The 18,363-nt window shown below is 37.7% G+C and overlaps 1 protein-coding gene across 1 annotated transcript in view; it reads left to right on the top strand.

Moving 5' to 3' along the window:
- SPINK5 (serine peptidase inhibitor Kazal type 5) overlaps positions 1-18,363 on the top strand; it is a 271,657-nt gene that overhangs the window by 214,287 nt on the left and 39,007 nt on the right. Inside the window, exons 8-15 of the mRNA XM_039244507.1 lie at positions 4,088-4,215; positions 6,461-6,524; positions 7,590-7,717; positions 9,173-9,239; positions 12,913-13,040; positions 14,369-14,456; positions 16,404-16,531; positions 17,756-17,837. Coding sequence (XP_039100438.1) covers positions 4,088-4,215; positions 6,461-6,524; positions 7,590-7,717; positions 9,173-9,239; positions 12,913-13,040; positions 14,369-14,456; positions 16,404-16,531; positions 17,756-17,837 — 813 coding nt within the window. The remainder of the gene's footprint in view (positions 1-4,087; positions 4,216-6,460; positions 6,525-7,589; positions 7,718-9,172; positions 9,240-12,912; positions 13,041-14,368; positions 14,457-16,403; positions 16,532-17,755; positions 17,838-18,363) is intronic.

Raw genomic sequence — 18,363 nt, 5'->3', positions numbered from 1 at the left:
AAGACTTTCTTAGTGACCTAATAAATACTACACTTTTATAAATGTTTCTTATGGCTTGAGAAAAAATGTTTACTTGCTGTGTCATAGATGTAGTTTTCTATCAAAATCTAATGGCTTAAGCATCTTAACTTTTTACTCTTGGTCTATCAGTTTCTGAGGAGTGCATGCTTAAATCCGTAACTCCAGCTACTGATTTATCTAATTCATTTTTTTTTATTTTTAAAAGTATTTATTTAATTTTGAGAGAGACTGACAGAGAGTGGACAGGGAGGGGCAGAAAGAGAGGGAGACACAGAATACGCAGCAGGCTCCAAGTTCCCAGCTGTCAGCCCAGAGTCAAAGCAGGGCTTGAACCCATTAACAATGAGATCATGACCTGAGCTGAAGTCATTTAACTGACTGAGCCACCCAGGCACCCCTATCTAAGTCTTTAAGTTTATTTATTTTTGAGAGAGAGAAAGAGACAAAGAGAGAAAGAGAGAGACGAGATGGAGAGAGAGGGAGGGAGAAAATCCCAAGCAGGCTCCATGCTGTCAGCCTAGAGCCCAATGCAAGGCGCGATCTCATGAACTGTGACATGACCTGGGCCAAAATCAAGAGTCGGAATGTTCAACTGACTGAGCCACTCAGGCGCCCCCTCGTTTATCTAATTCTATCACATTCTGATGGTTGTAGTCTGATATAGTTAAAGCCTGTATAATTAACTGAATGAATCCTCAATGATTACTACATCTTCATGTTCTGTTTTTCCTTTTACTTTATATAGTGTCCTTCTTTGTCACTTGTGATGCATTTTTGAATGAATTCTACATTTTTAGGATTAATATTACTGCATCTGCCCTCTTCTTATTCATTTTTACCTTGTATCTTTTCTTATCCTATTGTTTTAATATCTGTGTGCTTTTTAATTTTAACTATTCTCTTACCATCCATACCTGATGTGATCCTGATTTTTAAAATCCAATCACAAATTGTATTTTAATTTGTGTGTTTAGCCCATTTACAGTTTGTTATTTCTGTTTTACTAGGACTTGGTTCTCCAAATGTTTCATATTTTTAGTTATCAGACTTTAATAAAAACATATTTTAAAATTATTTTCTTCTTTCCAGCTTTTCTGTGATGATGAGTTGAAGGTCTCATATCTATTTTTGTTCTTATTATGACCACCCACAACCAAATATCCATATTTATAATTATTTTAATCACTATTGCGAACATCCTTGTTTTTTGTCAATATCTGTATTTTCTCCCCTAACATATGTTAGGCTAGTCTCGTTTGCTTAAAATTCCCTAAACCTCCCCAATTTGTTATTGACCAGATGCTATTTCTCTTTCTCTTGTTTTTTCAGTTTTCATTAATTCTAAAAATGTTCCTTATTTCTTCAAATATTTTTTTCTATATATGTTTGCCTTCTTTTGGGGACTTCTAATTCTATTCTCCATGTTCTTTAAATTTTCTGTTTTAAATTTGTTTTCCTTTATCATTGTCTTTTATGAGAGTTTCACTTTCTGACTGTCTGGTCCACAAATTCATTAGGTATTTGTACCTATCCTTCTTTTATTCTTTATATTGTTTTATTTATTGCTATTTACATATTTCCATATCTAAAACTTCCAGTTTTTTCCTTATAACTTTTTTCTTATTTTATGTTATAAATATTTTCTCTTACCTCTCTAAAATATACTTATACTTGATAAATTATTTTTCTATGCATTCCACTAATTCTGCTTCAACTGAGTATTGCTCACATTACCATATTTCTTTCATATTGTTTTGCTCCTCACATATACAAATATATTTACTCTCAGATTCCATAATAGCTTTAGTTATTTTTTCTGCTAGAGTGAGTGAGATGGCATTCAAGGCCACGCTTCAGTTTCTGCCTTTCCTGTTGAGTGTAAGGATAAGAAAAGGGATGAAGCCTAGATCAGAATGTTCTGGAACCAGTGTTGCTCCTCCAGTTTGTTCCCACTCCGGTTAGCAATCCATCTGTGCGCATTAGGAAGAGGTGTTCTCCGTAGGTTGTGATCTACCAGCCCTTGGAGTTTGGAGGGGGAGGTGGAGTAGAGATGAGGTGCACCTGTTCTCCTCACCGCACAGCTGGGCTTTTGATCTGCCCCGTCATCACCCTGCCAACACGTGTGACCTGGTATGCTGCTGTTGCTTTTGCTGGTCAAGGGGAATCGCAGTGATTGTCCCAAGTTAATAAAGTCAGTCCCTATCACCCATGCTTCTGTCGTTTGTCCAGATATGACCTTAGAGAGAAAACCGGCAGCTCTCCTGCTTTTGCCCTCTACTTCAGCCACACTTCTTTGTGCCCCTTAAACAGGACAATCTAGTTCCTCTCACAAATCCTTTGCAATTGTATTTTTTCTGTGCCTGGAATATTCTTCCCTCAGATCTTTAGTGGCTGGCTCCTCTTCATTAATTCCGTCTTACCTCAACTGTTACCTTTACAGAGAGACCATTCTTGACATTGTCTTTAAACCAGCCACCATTCTAGGTATTGTTCAATTTATTTTTCATAGCATTTATTATAATTTAAAATGATCATATTCGTGGTCTTTGTCTTCTCATCAGAATGTAAATTCCTTAGAGCATGTATTCCATTTCTTCTTTTCTTTCTTTCTTTCTTTCTTTCTCTCTTTCTTTCTTTCTTTCTTTCTTTCATTTTGCTGTGGTGGTATATTAGTCTAGTAGAAGCCCAGAGCCTAGTAAATGTGTAATGGATTTTAAAGAACAAATGAACAACTGAACAAGTGAAATAACACAGATAGCCATGACTTACCTTGTTTTCACTCTATTTTTACTTCTTCCTAAACATATGACATGAACAGTCGGGTATGTTCCATAGCTTTTCTTTACTATTCTACATTCTTTTCCCATTTTTATTGTCTTTATGGAGTCCTCATTGTCACCTTTTGGTTCACAAATTCATTTATATAATTGCGTCCATTGTACTTTTATTCTTTCTATTGTGTGACATACTAGGTCACAGGTCTATGTATTCTAAGTTTTCCACATTTATATTTTAAATATTTTTCTTATGATAGTAACATCAAAAATTTATTTTCCCATGTGATCATATAAAAAACCCTGTGTTATTATTTACTTTTAGATAGAAATTAAATGCAAGTTAACTTGAGATCTTTAATTAGCTCACGTCACAATAGTGTTACCAAATAAAGTTTCTCAAATATTCACTTCATCCTCGGCACAAATCTATAATATACATAGGGTGTGAATTTCCATTTGTCAGGCAAGGAGGAAAGTGAGGTTCAAAGAGGTGAAGTGAGTGGGTGCCAGGTCTGAGATTCAAACGCCGGTCTCCAGGTATCACCTCAAGCATTTGCTTTCCTCCCGCATAGGTATGTCCCTAAATACAGGTCATATTACTGGAGCTGACCTGTGGGCATTTCTTCCAATGCTCAAATATCTTAGTCTTATTGGCCTGATTGTCTCTAGGGAAAATGTTTAAAATAACAAAACAACAACAGTCAGTGGTAACAATATGCCACGCACTACTCTAAGCTCAGTGCACATATTCATATATGGAAACTTCTTTGTAATCCTGAGAGGTTAAGTAATATTGTATACATTTTGCAAGTAAGAACACTAAACCCCAGAGGGGTTAAGTAACTCCCAAATCACACACCCAGTATGTGGCAGAGTTAGAATTAAGAACCCAGCGATCTGGCTCCTGATCACTACCCTAATCTATAATAATAAAAACTTTATTGTAGCTTATAGTTTACAGAGAGTTTTCATATCCATTACCTACTGAGCCTCATTACCACTCTGTAGAGAAGACAGGTGGGATTTGACAGGTAAGCAGTATACTAAATTTCAGAGAGGCGACTTGACCTACTGAAATAACAGAAATTCTTTCTCCTGAAATCTAATTGTATCTCTGTTCTTGGACCATGATTTATCATCCATGACTTTTTTGGTGTACTGTAGTCTCCTCAACCTGTTTTGTTCTCCAGTAGAGTTATATTGTTGTGGGTTTAAAATATTCTCTTATATGTACCTAAGGAATATTTTATCTCTTGTATTTTGATGTTCCTTGATAATGTCTCTTGCAGTTGAATTGCGATGATTTCATGAAAGAAGAAAAAAGTGGGGATTTTATCTGTACTCGGGAATATGTAGCTGTTTGTGGCACTGATGGGAAAACATACAGCAACAAATGTATGCTGTGTGCTGAGAACGCGTGAGTATCTGCAGCAGGCTTTCTCCCTAATGCATGCTCTCTGTATAATTACAGGACACATTCTTTTCTTAGAGTCTTTAAAATCAATTCATTTCATGGGAGTTAGCCATCCATAAATTATTAGGACCACTCCTTTTACTGTATTCTTTATTTTTTAAAAAATATTTTTACGGGTGCCTGGGTGGCTCAGTCGGTTAAGCGTCCAGCTTCGGTTCAGGTCATGATCTCACAGTCTGTAGGTTCGAGCCCTGCATCAGGCTCTGTGCTGACAGCTCAGAGCCTGGAGCCTGCTTCAGATTCTGTGTCCCCCTCTCTCTCTGTCCCCACCCCACTTGCTTTTTGTCTCTCAAAATAAAATAAAGACTTAAAAAAAATTTAATGTTTATTAATTTTTGAGAAACAGAGAAAGACCGAGCATGAGTGGGGTAGGGGCAGAGAGAGACACACACACACAGAATCCGAAACAGGCTCCAGGCTCTGAGCTGTTCGCACAGAGCAAGATGCAGGACTTGAATCCGCAAACTGTGAGATTATGACCTGAGCCAAAGTCGGATGTTTAACCAACTAAGCCACCCAGGCGCCCCTCCTTTTACTATATCTTTAAGGAAAAAATATGTCATGTCACACTTTATATTTTACAAAGCACTTTTGTATACAGTTTATCAAATAGTTAACAGTGTCTCTATGAAGTAGACATCTGATATATCTAAATTATACATTTACATACATGCATATGTAAGTACACATGTGTGTATATGCACATACACACATACATATATATACAGACACCTATCTATTTCTATTTGTCTAGGAGTATATCTTTTTTCACAGAGAATTATTTAATCGTCAAAGTATTTTTTTATTAAGTGCTCAGTAATTTATAATACTAGAGTAGATTAATTGGAACTTTTAATATTGAACTTCTTTCCATTTATTCAACCTTTGTCACATAGCTAACGCATCTCACTGTCCAATATGTTGTCCCTCTTTGGATCTTTCTCCCCCCTCAGTGCTAATGTTTGGTTATCAATTGTCTTCAGTCAACAAGATGGCATACCTGCTTTTTAGGTTCTGGCTTCTGGCCTCAACCTTGAATTGTCTACTCTTCAGTTTTTTGCAAAAATGATAGCAATCAGTGCTTGGGGCCAGTAAAGGGTATGGTAAATATTCAGTCTTCAAGGTTCTGCAAGCTTTATCTTTCCTTGTAATAAGTATCTTTACCAAAACACAACTGAATGGAATCACTCTGGTCCCTCACATTACTGCATTTTCAGAGATGCGCTCTGAAATTATGCCTTCAACTCTCACCAGTGGCCAACACATACACGGGGAACACAGACAGACATGGTGAGAACAGACAGGCTTTGTTAGGCACGTATCTTCTAACACTTTTAGGAGCGCACTGAACGTTTAATTACTACTGTGCTTTATGTGGGGGATCTTGTGATAGATTCTTTAACTCTCTGTTTTAGGAGTACATTTCTGTCCCCTGATTTCTGGTATATTCCTTTTATTACACAGTGAGAGCCATCCTGCTCATTATGTTTCTGTCTTAGCTCCATCTACTGGGAGACTGCAGTAACATTGGGATTCAATTCTTTTTCTTTCCCTCGAATGGTATCTTTTGATGTAGCTTTTTTCTTACTGCTTTTAATGGCTTCATTGTTCTCTTCATATTGTTTTTTTAATTGTTATACCAATATAGTCGTTTTTATCTTCTTATGAAGGAGAAAGTGTATTTTACATCTGTGGTTCTGTTTCCAGATATGCCTTCAGGGGCTATTAGACTGAATAAAATTCTTAGGACTTTAGGTACTTTCCATGACCATTAAAGTATTAGCATAAACAAAAGAATAGTACAGTAGCGAGTTACATCCCATAAGCTTGAATTCATATATTTTAAAAAAAACATCATTGATGGCAGCATAGTTTTTGAGGGCATATCTAGTTACAAGGTGTGCTTTTCCCCTCTCTTCTGATATGGATCCCCTATAGACACAGGAAGGAAAATTCTGGAAATCATATTTTCAGGTCTGAATCTTATGACTCCTCCTACGGTTCTATTTCTTTGACTCCAAGTTATAAACACAAGCTCTCATTAGAAAGAGTAAGTGAAGAAGAGAATATAGTGTGACATCTGTTTTCAAGGATAAAGAGAATTATAATACAATGACAATAAGTTATTTTTCAATGGTAAGATGTTCTGTGATGCTAAACTTCTGTGTCTACTAACTTTCATTTCCAGCAAAAGCAGGTCCCAAGTTGGCATAAAAAGCAAAGGGGAATGTGAGACCAGTAATCCAGAGCAGGTGAGGACAAGTGTCAAAATGGTGGGAAACCTTGGGAGGCTGACTTCAGAGAGAAAGACGATGCTCTCTTCTTCCTTCTTGGGTGGGGTGTTAGGAAGGAAACAATTCCTGCCCGTTTAAACACGGCTTGTTAAGATGAAAAGCAAGTGAGAGTTCCTGAAACTGGAGCGGGCTAATTTGATAGTTAGACCTTTCAGCTTTCTTTCTGTTTTCTGTGAAAAAGAGAAAGAAATCATTCAGTCAGTCAGTCAATCAAAAGGAAACTACATTTGTAGTAGAAATGGCACTACACATCAGTCATTAAATCTGAATTGAAACCCTAGCACTGTCACTGTCAGGCGATCTTGGACAAATTACTTACCCACACTGTACCAGTGTTTCCATATCTAAAAGTGAGATTTGTATTAAATAGCTTTTGTCTGTGCTAAAATTCTGTGCTCTTGTGATGATAGAAGAAAGAAATATCTCAGACATGTCACATTTGACTTTTTCTACCTGAATGTTTTGCCTAAGTCAAGGTTTGGTGCCCTTTCTATGCTCCTAGAATACCTATCAGGACATTTAGCACATCATGTATTTTTTTAAAAGTTTATTTATTTATTTTGGAGAGAGAGAAAGCACAAGTTGGGGAGGGGCAGAGAGAGGGAGAGAGAATCCGAAGCAGGCTTCACATTGACAACACAGGGGCTCAGACTCATGAATTGATGAGATATGACCTGAGCTGAAGTCAGACGCTTAACCACCTGAGCCATCCAGGCACCCAGCACATTAAGTGTCTTTTTGTGTCCCCCAGTAGATATGAGCAAGTTGAGTGCAAGGACTGTCCTCCCGTAGCACATACTAGGGTATTTGAGTTTAATAATAAATGAATAGGTAAATGGGCACCATGCTTAACCACATGATTAATACAGTACTTACTGAACTACCTCTAGGTCTCTGGTACTGCTCCAGGTGGTTACTGTGCATTGGGCAGAGAAGCACTGAGAATTATAAAAATTCTGAAAGCAATGTGAAAGGCTTTACAATCAGTATGGTGAAATTCACATTCCTTTCCCTGTTCTTCAGGATGTATGTAGTGCTTTTCGGCCTTATGTGAAGGATGGGCGACTTGGATGCACAAGGGAGAATGATCCAGTCCTTGGCCCTGATGGAAAAACACATGGAAATAAGTGTGCGATGTGTGCTGAGCTTTTGTAAGTATCATCATCCCCAAGCAAGCCACGTGGGTGAACTTGATGAGGATGCATTTGGTTGCTATACTGAGACCCACTCACAGAGAGATACAGCCCTTTGCATGGAGCATACAATTCTTTGTCTTCATAAGGTGAAATAGTCCTTGCTCTCAGAGTGGCTTCTTTTCTTTTTAATTTATATCATCTATGAGAGTTTCTTCAAAGAAGTGGAGATGAATGTGTTAGTTATTATATTCAGTACTCTTCATTTGCTTAATTATAACTACAGGACAATGCACAGTGTTTTATAAGGCACAGTATTTTAAAATTTAGAAAGCAGTTTCATATGGAATACTCTAGGTCAGTCCTTTGACATCCATTGTTTCATTTGAATATGCATAGAGACTCTTACTAAAAGTAACAGTCTAGTTTAAAATATAATGATAACAACGTCATGTGACCGAACCCGTTATTAATATGAAAGGTGGAACTTTATGAAAGGGAAGAATCAGGTTATCTTTCTCTGAGTGTCTGACATTGCTGTGAGGACTGAGGCTGTGACATGAAGAACATCCAATGAGTTTCTAACATTCTGGCTGTTAAACAAGGTATAGACTCTCTATATGTCAGCAAGCTTTAAAATGCTCCACTTACCTCAGTAGATCTTTACAATCAAGGCAGGAAGAGATTTAACAGATAAATAAACTTCACACCTGCCTTTGAAAATTACAGTGTGCTGTTATAGAATTCAAGGACACGTCCTATCAGGTTTACAAAGCAGTGATTATAACTGGTTTCCAGACAGGAAATAAGCCTAATTTCCACTTTCTTATCTAGGAGGCATGTGCTTTTAGTGTTGCAACCTGCCCCAGTTCTGTGGCTTTCTGTTTCTTTTCATGCAGTAGCTAAAAAAGAGAATTTGACCTCCCAACTCTTGGTGTCTTCCTCTGTGGAACTAATAATGCCGGTCTCCAGGGTAAGACTGCAAGTAGGTAATAGATGTGAGAGGACTTAGAAGTTTAGTTCAATGTCGCTTTTTTTTTTTTTTTAACAGAGGTGCTTTTACCTGAAGGCAAACAAATACTTCACAAGGTATAGAAAAGGTTTACATAAGGGCGTGGATGGCAATACATCAAATGCTCAGTTTGGTTTCACTCGTGTCACAGCATTGTATTAAAGCTCTTAGTTCTGCCTATTAAAGGGAATTTTCCTGACAATCTTCTGTTTGTCAATCAAGGAGTCACACCCATCTAGTTTTACAGAACAAAGCTTCTAATTGACTGTCAGTGAGTCAGTTTCACACCCTTCCTTATCTTTGGCAATTTTCTGGCTCATTCAAGACTGGGAAAAGCTTGTCTCTTGTAGGTGAGTCGGTTTAACCAGTTTTATGGAGAAGGATATGAAAGTTTGTCTAGTAAAGGGACACTGCAAATATGATTGAGCCATAAACTGACCAACTGTTTTCTTTCTTAACAGCTTAAAAGAAGCTCAAGCAAATGCCAAGAAAGAAGGTGAAACCAGAATTCGACGAAGTGCTGAAAAGGTAAATTACTCATCAACATATTGGTTCTTTTGGCCAAAATATTAGCAAACTTAGGTATGACACTTTGAGGTATTTCAATAATGTCATCGTCCTTAATTTTTACAGTAAATTGTTGCCCTTAATTTCAAACGTCTCCAAGTTCACTATTCCTGGTATATTAGGAATATACATTAAATTCAATTTTAAAACAGCATTTCCCACCTAAATATGCAATTTCCCTCCTTGCTTGAGAAAAAGAGAGAGAAAAAATAGAAGTCAGAATATATGCTAATTAAATTCTGCTTAATTTTCCCCCAGACTTCTCTCTGTTTAGTGTAGATTAATTTTGCTTTTTTAAATAAAATTTTTATGCAAAATTTTTAAATGCAAGATAAATATAAATTAGACAGGAATAACTTGTAAATGATTCTGGAGTTTTTTAAACAGTATATTACTGGTGTATTTTATATATGACCCCACTGATACAAATTGGAGTTATTCATTTTTCCATTATGGTTATTACATTCAGTGACGCCTATGTTTATAAAAGTCTTGCTTCTGTTTAAACAAAAATAACACCAAAATTGAGATTGTAGTTTTTATTCTTATTTTTTTTTAAGTTTATTTATTTATTTTAAGAGAGAACATGAGAAGGGAAGGAGCAGAGCGGGAAAGAGACAGAGATTCCCAAGTAAGCTCCACACAGTCAGTGCAGAGCCCGACGTGGGGCTCAGTCTCACAAACTGTGAGATCATTAGCTGAGCCGAAATCAGGTGTCAGATGCTTAACTAACTGAGCCACCTAGGCACTCTGAGATTGTGGTTTTTAAAGTACCTTTAAGTTTTTTTCAAATTATTATATGATTTAATTGTTTAACCTAGCATACAAAAATTATTCTTTTGGTAATTGAATAAGCATTGTAGATCATACAGCTTGGATTTCCTAAATCACCACTGTTATTAAACTGTCCTTTCAATGACAGTGACATTAGTTATGTTGCTAAATGACTACTATTTTTTAAAAATTTTTTAAATGTTTTATTTATTTCTGAGGGAGAGGTAGAGAGAGGCAGCGTGAGCAAGGGAGGATCAGAGAGAGAGGGAGATACAGAATCCAAAGCAGGCTCCAGGCTCTGAGCTAGCTATTAGCACAGAGTCCAACGCGGGGCTCGAACCCACGAACCACCGTGAGATCATGACCTGAGCTGAAGTCGGACGCTCAACCCTCTGAGCCACCCAGGACCCCCACAATGACTAACTTTTTGTTGAGAAGTCAGAACACCTAAATTTTAGCCATAGTTCTGTTAGGCTCTGGCTCTGTGAAACTGACCAAGTCATCTCTTCTCTCTGGACCTCAATTTCTTTGTTCCAAATTAAGGAGGTTGAATAAATGATCTCAATTTTACTTTCTTGTTGGAATGTGATTCCACATTCTGTACCTTTTCGTGCTAATACAAGTTTAGAGGCTACTTCTAGGCAATAGGCTTTAGCAATGGAAACTTGATCAAGGCCAAAGTGCCCACAATTTAACCCCCTGGCTGAATACGGAGAGGCCCCTGGGGCGACTCACCTAAAAATATCCACATGTCCTAACAAATGGGCTACTTACAACCAGGCACTGATACAAAAAAAGGAAAATGCCAAACGTTCCCATTTTCACCTTCCTCCTTTAAAAACAGTCCCCACTGCCTCGTGGCAGGCAGCCTCACCTTTGCTCTCCTGCCCCCACACCCTTACACTAACATATGCAGCAAACTTTTATCTCTTTTGTTCTGCCTTGACTGAATCCTTTTGCCCCACCTTTGGGGTCCCCCATCAGATTGGGAGAGGCATCACAACAAGTATCCTTATTTTTGTGGATGATGGACAAATATTTTCCTATGGATAGTGCTAGGTCCAGTTTTTGGTAGTCATGGGCTCAACTTCCACTCAATAATATTATTTGGTGATGCATATTTCCCACCCTAGAGTGTTCAGAGTTTAAGCGAAGAACAGTGGAGCATTCAGAGTTGTCAGTAATTTGTTGAATATTCAATGAGATTTGAAAAGCCCTTCTTTTGGTAGTTAAGCTTCAGTCAAAAACTTTGGGTCATCTTATACTATTGAGCATTTTATTACTTCATAAACACAGATCTTTTCCATCGTCTTTCACCTTGTCTTGGCTGTTTTCCCCTCTTTTTCTCTGTAGCTGGGGTCATTGTTTTGGTGAGGTCACGGGACATGATTGTATTGAATGCGACTGCTTTATGGTGATGGCTCAATAACTGCCCATAATTAACTTGTCAGTGGTTTGCTCACAAAAGTATTTCTTCAGAATCTCCTTAGATGAATCACAACTTATAAACTGAAATTATCATTGTTTCTTTTATGGGAACCATTGAGCAGTAATTTTGTTACCATGCTATGATTATCAAGTGATTGTCTTCTGCGTCTTTATTCCTAGATTGTTAACAACCAGGAAGTTTGGAGCACACCCATTGCTCCTCCAAAAAACAAATATTTTCTTATTGGGAGTTAATTAGGATCCTTTTTTAAAGGGTCCTAATGAAATAGTTCTTTTTTAAAAAATTGCAAATACTAGATTTAGAAAAAAAAGCATCTATTCCAAAAGCATCATTGTCTAGGTGGTGAGACTGAGGTCTCGAAGGTGATGGGACTTGGCTGTGACCTCCCAGGGAGTTAGAGGCAGTCTAGCTGCTCTGGTCTTCAGACTTCAAACCACATTCTTTATGCTCATGTTTTCTTGGCTGAAATGGGAAGATTAGGGTCACACAGTTGAAAAAGAGAGAAGCATTTATTGTAGGTTATGCAGTAATATATGCCATCATAAAACATGTTTATTAACATAAAGATCCCTAAGTCTAGAATAATTTGGGGTAGGTACAAACATAGACATAGGTATAGTTTAGCCTTCATCAAATAGTGGGATTTTCCAAACAGAGAAAAACCTGAAACCACTGAACCAAAACATGGGGAAATCTGGGTGCAAACCTTTCTTGGATCATTTGAGGAAGTCAGAGCCTTTTAAGGTTTTCTAAAGAAATACTAGTTTTGATGTTTTATCTCTGTACAGTGGGGAGTGAAGAAAAATTAGATTTAGTCTTTTTGTGCTATCTACCATATTAGAAAGAGACATCAATAAAGGAAGCAGAGCACATAAAAATGAACATCAGTAAAAGAGGCCACAGATTCCCAGAGAACAAATGAAAGTAAGCGTAGTCATTGGATACCACCTATTGCCTTGCAAACCATACTGGATTGTTTTGACTCGGTCCATATTAATAGTATTAAACATCGTGTCTCACAGATTCTCTCTTCTGCTTGTTGACAACATTTTTTTCTTTTGTCTTGGAAGCTGCATTTTGTTATGTCTTTGTTGGGACTCATTAAAAGATATTTTATTTTTTATAATCCTTTTTTCGTGGACTTGGAAGTTAACAAGAGCTATCTAATATTAGGAAATATATGCTCAGCCTAATTCTTTATAAGACTCTTTTACATTTTAATAAACCACATAGTAGATACAAGTACCAAGTAATGTCATGACATAATGACTATTTCTTATTAATCTTCATTAATATGTTATATGTTTACCAACATCTCCACCTGACATTCTGTGACTATAAATCCATGGTATACGTTTTCTGCATTAAAGAGTAGAAAAGTGCTAAGTGTAACTACTTATCTTTTTGAAGGATTTTTGCAAGGAATTTGAAACCCAAGTGAGGAATGGACGACTTTATTGTACACGGGAGAGTGACCCAGTTCGTGGCCCTGATGGCAGGATGCATGGCAATAAATGTGCCCTGTGTGCTGAAATGTTGTGAGTATAGATGCAGTTTCTTTGGAGTGAATGGGTGTGTGAAGTGGAGGTTGATTGGCACGGTGAGTAAGCACAACATTGAGGTACAGCTTTGTTGTTGAGAATTTTTGAGCAGTTTTCTGTCCTCTGCAAAACATGGTATCACCTAGTAAATAGATCCTCATGATGTATGTCTGTTTCTGAGTATAGATGGATTCGATTTTCCAGTTAGAAGACTGGATTACAAAATACTTCTTAATATTTCCTCCCACAACCTTTGTAAGCCTTTTTATGAGCTAGTCATAATACAGAGTGAGGGTAAAAGCAGGTACCAAGACTTTGACTGTTTTCCTTCAGTAATAATCCCATTGTGACAGAACAGATGTTGACGCCCACAAAAACTTCAAGTTCATATGTGAATGGGATGAACTTTATCTTTTCATCACGGGCATCTGACCTTGGGGAAGGGCAAATCCCACAACATATAAATTATGTCATTTATGAAGATGTCTCAGACAAGGTCTTGTCACTCGTTAAGATCCTTGATCTCTCCATACTCTTTCCTTTATGCTGTCCTCCATCAAGTCTGTCTTAGTCTTGGCCAGCTATTCTCTCCCCTCTGTGGACTGCATTTCAAGATTATCCTTCTTTGGCTAAGACCTCCTGAAATTTCTAATTGAAATCAATCCTTATAACTCTTAATTTTATTTCATAACAATCATCACAGCTGGTAATTGTGTAATTATTCCTATGACTATATGTTGACTGTTAGTCTTTTCTACTGGGCTCTAAATTCCCAGAACACAGGGTATGTGTCTGTTGTGTATGCTACTGTAGTGTTTGCCCAAGGGCTGGGCCAGTACTTGACAAAAAATAGTTACTGGGCAAATGTTCAATGAATATGTAAGGGAAGATCCCTGCTCTCAAAAAGCTTAAAGTTAAAGAGTACAAATAAGCACCCACCCACCCCCAACACACACATTTCAAGACAGAGTGAAAACTATCCCATAAGAGAATATTCAGGTATGAAAACACAATGACAGACATACAACTTATTTCCACTTTGATATCTGGGATGTCTTCTCAAAGAAGGTAAAATTTTAACTAAGGGGATTTAAAAGAAAGGAAGATGACAAAAAATGGTGACTCCGTGGATATATGAAGGCAAAATAAAAGGATTGAGAGGGAAGAGTGAAGATTTCAACCCAACTAGGAACTTAAGACGATGGAAAATGTTTGTATTAGAACGCATGAGCATGTGGCTCTTTTCCCACCTGTGCCTAAATGACTATTTTGTAACATGAGGATTTATAGCATCATGTATTTATTTTGTTTTTTTTTTCCTCCAGCAAACAGCGTTTTTCAGATGAAAAAAATAAAGCACATGAAAACTTGAGGAAGGCTAAAGAAAAAGTTAAAGTTAAAAGAGAAATTGAGGTATGATTAGTTTGATCAACTTAGTTATGACTTTTGTGGGGTGTGTGTATGTGTGTGTGTGTGTGTGTGTGTGTGTGTGTCTACATTTTACTCTAGAATGCATTTTTGATGTTGATTCATTTTTCCTCCTTTACTGGTAGATCTTCTGGAAAGTGACTTACAGTAATTAGTTCACAAGATATAGAAGAATAATTAGGCATTCCAATTTTTAGCTCTATTTGGAGAAAATTAATCAAGTCATATTAGTAGAGTAGTTCCTAAATAAAGGTAAAATACCAAAGCATTATCTGAATTCAAAGTCTGATGTGTATGGTAGTTATTTTGGAGGTCTTCAATGTAACATTTTAGTATGCTCCCTTTAAAATCATACCACATTCTACTTTCTAAACATCTCTTATCTAGGCATCTGTCTTTTTTTCTCCTGCTACCAACTTAGCTCATATATCTAATAGATTTCCTTTCCATCAGGGCATTAGCATCCTACCCAGTCTCTATGCTTCTAGCCAACATCTCCCTCAATCCTCGGGTTTCATTTCATCTTCCACATTGCTTTCATAGTGTCAGAAATATGGGCATGACCCACTGGCATTTTGGAAAGCTAACATTTGAAGGTATCCTAGAGGATATTTGGACCATTTCACTCCATGAAGAAACCCTATTTAACTTGTTTCTTACAGTGAGTTAAGCCCACCTTCTCTAGTGTGCAGTTCACAGTTTCATAAAACAGCCTACTTCATGAGTCCTCTTCTGACTTCTTGTAACTCCGATCTTTTTGTCTAGGCCTCATTTTCAACCAATTTCTTTCCTGCAGTCCTCAATATTTTTAATGTTTTATTTATTTCTGAGAGAGAGAGAGAGAGAGAGAGAGAGAGCAAGGGAGGGTCAGAGAGAGGGAGGCACGGAATCTGAAGCAGGATCCTGGCTCTGAGCTTGCTGTCAGCACAGAGCCTGATGTGAGGCTCGAACCCATAAACCATGCGATCATGACCTGAGCTGAAGTCGGACACTTAACTGACTGAGCCACCCAGGCGCCCCTCCTGCAATCCTTAAATTTTAGTTCTCAAATCAAAACCATCCTTTTATCTTTCATTTCCAGTTTCTTCCTTCCTCTTTCTCTTCCTTCTTTCCCTTCCTTCCTTTCTTTCCCTCCTTCCTTCATTTGTTTGTTCATTCGTTCCTTCCTTCCTCGATTGTTCCCTCCTTTCCTTTCCTTAGTTTTTTCTATAATTTCTCCAGTTTCAGTCTCCAGTCATTCAACTCCTCCACACACCTGGCTGGGTGGTCTTGCTAAAACAAACATTTCATTTTATGTTCCTCTCTCCTATAAATATTTATCATGTTTCAATTTCCTAGGAGTAAAGTCCAAATTCCCTTTAAAGTTCAGTAATCTGATTTTGATTTATCTTCAAGATCTCCTTTTGACCACTCCCCAAACCTTCCTCTTTTTGTCCAGCCAATTCTTTATTTCTGGCAGTAATACATTATCCCACGATAACACGGTCTTTTACACCTCTCCGCCTTTGTTCACACATCATGATTCCTCTTGGGGGCCTTTTTGCCACATTGTTTTCCTGGACACATCCTAAAGATATATAACTCAGACAGAAATTATTCTCTGTACTTCCATGAATCATTCTTCCCTTTGTGCTTGCACTAATTGAACTCAGACTTGCATCATATCACTTATACTGCAGTTCCTTATTTTGTCCACTTGAGTGATAACAGAGCTACTTCACACTTATATTTACATTTATATCTTACTGAATATTTACGTGGATGAATACTACACAGAGAGAAATATCACAAAATTTAGGGATGATCCTAAATCCTAAAAGTTTTCTTTTTTATCCTCAGTTCCCTTTCTTCTGATATCTTTCATTTACAGCATCTAAAATTTATAAACAGAATAGAGAACTATATCTAAAGTGTCTCATTTTCATTGTTTAGAAACTCTGCAGTGAATATCAGCACCAGGCAAGGAATGGAATACTTTTCTGTACCAGAGAAAATGACCCTGTTCGTGGCCCAGATGGGAAAATGCATGGAAACCTGTGCTCCATGTGCCAAGCCTTCTAGTGAGTATAGAATGTCAAAGTGTCTAAAGAACGCCAGAGAGAGAAGAGACCTTACAGATGGTCTAATAGAACTAGCCACTTTCATAGATGGGGAAGCTGTGGCTCAAAATAGGGAAAGGAGTTGAATAAGTTGAACACTTAACATTGAGAATGTTAGCCATAAAGCTGGGAACTACTTACTTTAATATGACGGTTTCCCCTACACTCATTCTCTTACCATTGGAACATCCTGACAGCCATGAGCTTGTGCAAATATCAAATCCTCCCCACTGCTGAAGCATCATGTGTGAACCTGCTGTACAAGTTTGCAGGCATCTCATATTCTGGAGAGGTTAGGGCCCAAAGTGAACACTTAAAGCAGAAATTGATTATTAGAGTTGCTGTTGCCCATGAAACAACCATGAACCCTTATAAGATTAAATATTACTGCACATAATGTGATGTTTCTCAACAGGTTAGAATTGAACTGGCAGTTTGCTTTCAAAATTTGGAACTGCTCCCAGTTTATATGATTGAGCTCGGTTTAAGGAGTTGATTTACATTTCAAATCTCTGGCCTGTTGTTTTGATTGACAGCCATGTGTAGCTGAAATACCATCAGTTAACTGTACATACAGTGCAATTCCATTGTGCAAAGCAAATGTAAGCTCATTTGGTTTATCAGTGTATGAAAATTATTGGCCTTTTTCCATCCACCCTGTATTTTGTTTTTCGATAACACAGCTGTGAGTCAGCAATACATGTAAGGTGAATTAATAAAGCTAAGGTGCGCACAGTGTGATAGATGGACTACAGACTTAGGAGGAGAGAAGTTGTTTAGTTGTAGTCTTGTCCTCCTGTCCTAAGAGTATAGCCAGCGCCCTCTCTGCCTCACCTTCTCTCTGTGAAACAAGGGAACCAATCGATGTGCTTGTAAAGGCCACTGTCAGCCTCCAGGTTTACTGTCACTATGGTACCTGTTTTGATACCTCCTTGGTGGACATTGATGACATTTCTTTTCTGACCCCAAGGCAACTATATTTCTCTCAATGTTAAGCAAGCACTATGAAGAAGTTATGGCAACTTACCATACTGGAGGCTATTTTGTCGCCTCTCATTGGTTTAGTGAAAAAAGGACAAAATCGCTCTTCCTAAGGAGGGAGGAGAAATTAGCAATGCAAGAATGTGGACAAATAATCGCCTGTAGTTGGTCCTACAGATTCTTCTGGTTTTCTCTCTCATTCAGCCAAGCAGAAGCTAAAGAAAATGAAAAGGCTAAAGAAGAAGCAAGAAGGAGAAGAGAATCTGGGAAAGCACCCTCATATGCAGTGAGTGGAATCCACCCAACCACTCCTACTTGGCCCTATAATTTGAACATATTTCAGAGTCTAGAGGGTACAATATTGCCCAGCAAAAAGTCCCAGGAAATCTTAACTCTTTTCTCCAGAGACGACATTGAGATGAATACTATGGGCGCTTGATCCATTCTTGCTGGCTCAGAGACTAACACTGTACAATAAAAATAAGTTATTTGAAGTCTGAAAAAACTGAGTTTTAATACTGGTTTCACCAGTACAGACTGTGGTAAACCACTTTCCAGAGACATGTGTATTTTCTACCTGTGAGCTTTTGAAATCTCACATCTGAGTTGGGATCAAAATACCTTCATTCTGCACACAGAAAGCCTGATTTTTTACCCCTGAAATGTTATAATATTTGTTTCCACAGCCTTCTATAAGTTATTATAGCCTATTGTTGTGTGTGTGTGTGTGTGTGTGTGTGTGTGTGTGTGTGTGTGTGTGTTTGAGAGAGAGCACACAAGTGGTGGAGGGGCAGAGAGAGAGGGAGAGAGAG

Source organism: Hyaena hyaena, unplaced genomic scaffold, assembly GCF_003009895.1.
Source record: "Hyaena hyaena isolate Hyena2069 unplaced genomic scaffold, ASM300989v1 scaffold_241, whole genome shotgun sequence".
NCBI classification, from domain to species: Eukaryota; Metazoa; Chordata; class Mammalia; order Carnivora; family Hyaenidae; genus Hyaena; species Hyaena hyaena.
Note: the sequence above shows the minus strand (reverse complement) of the source record. Positions and strands in the feature narration are given on the sequence as shown.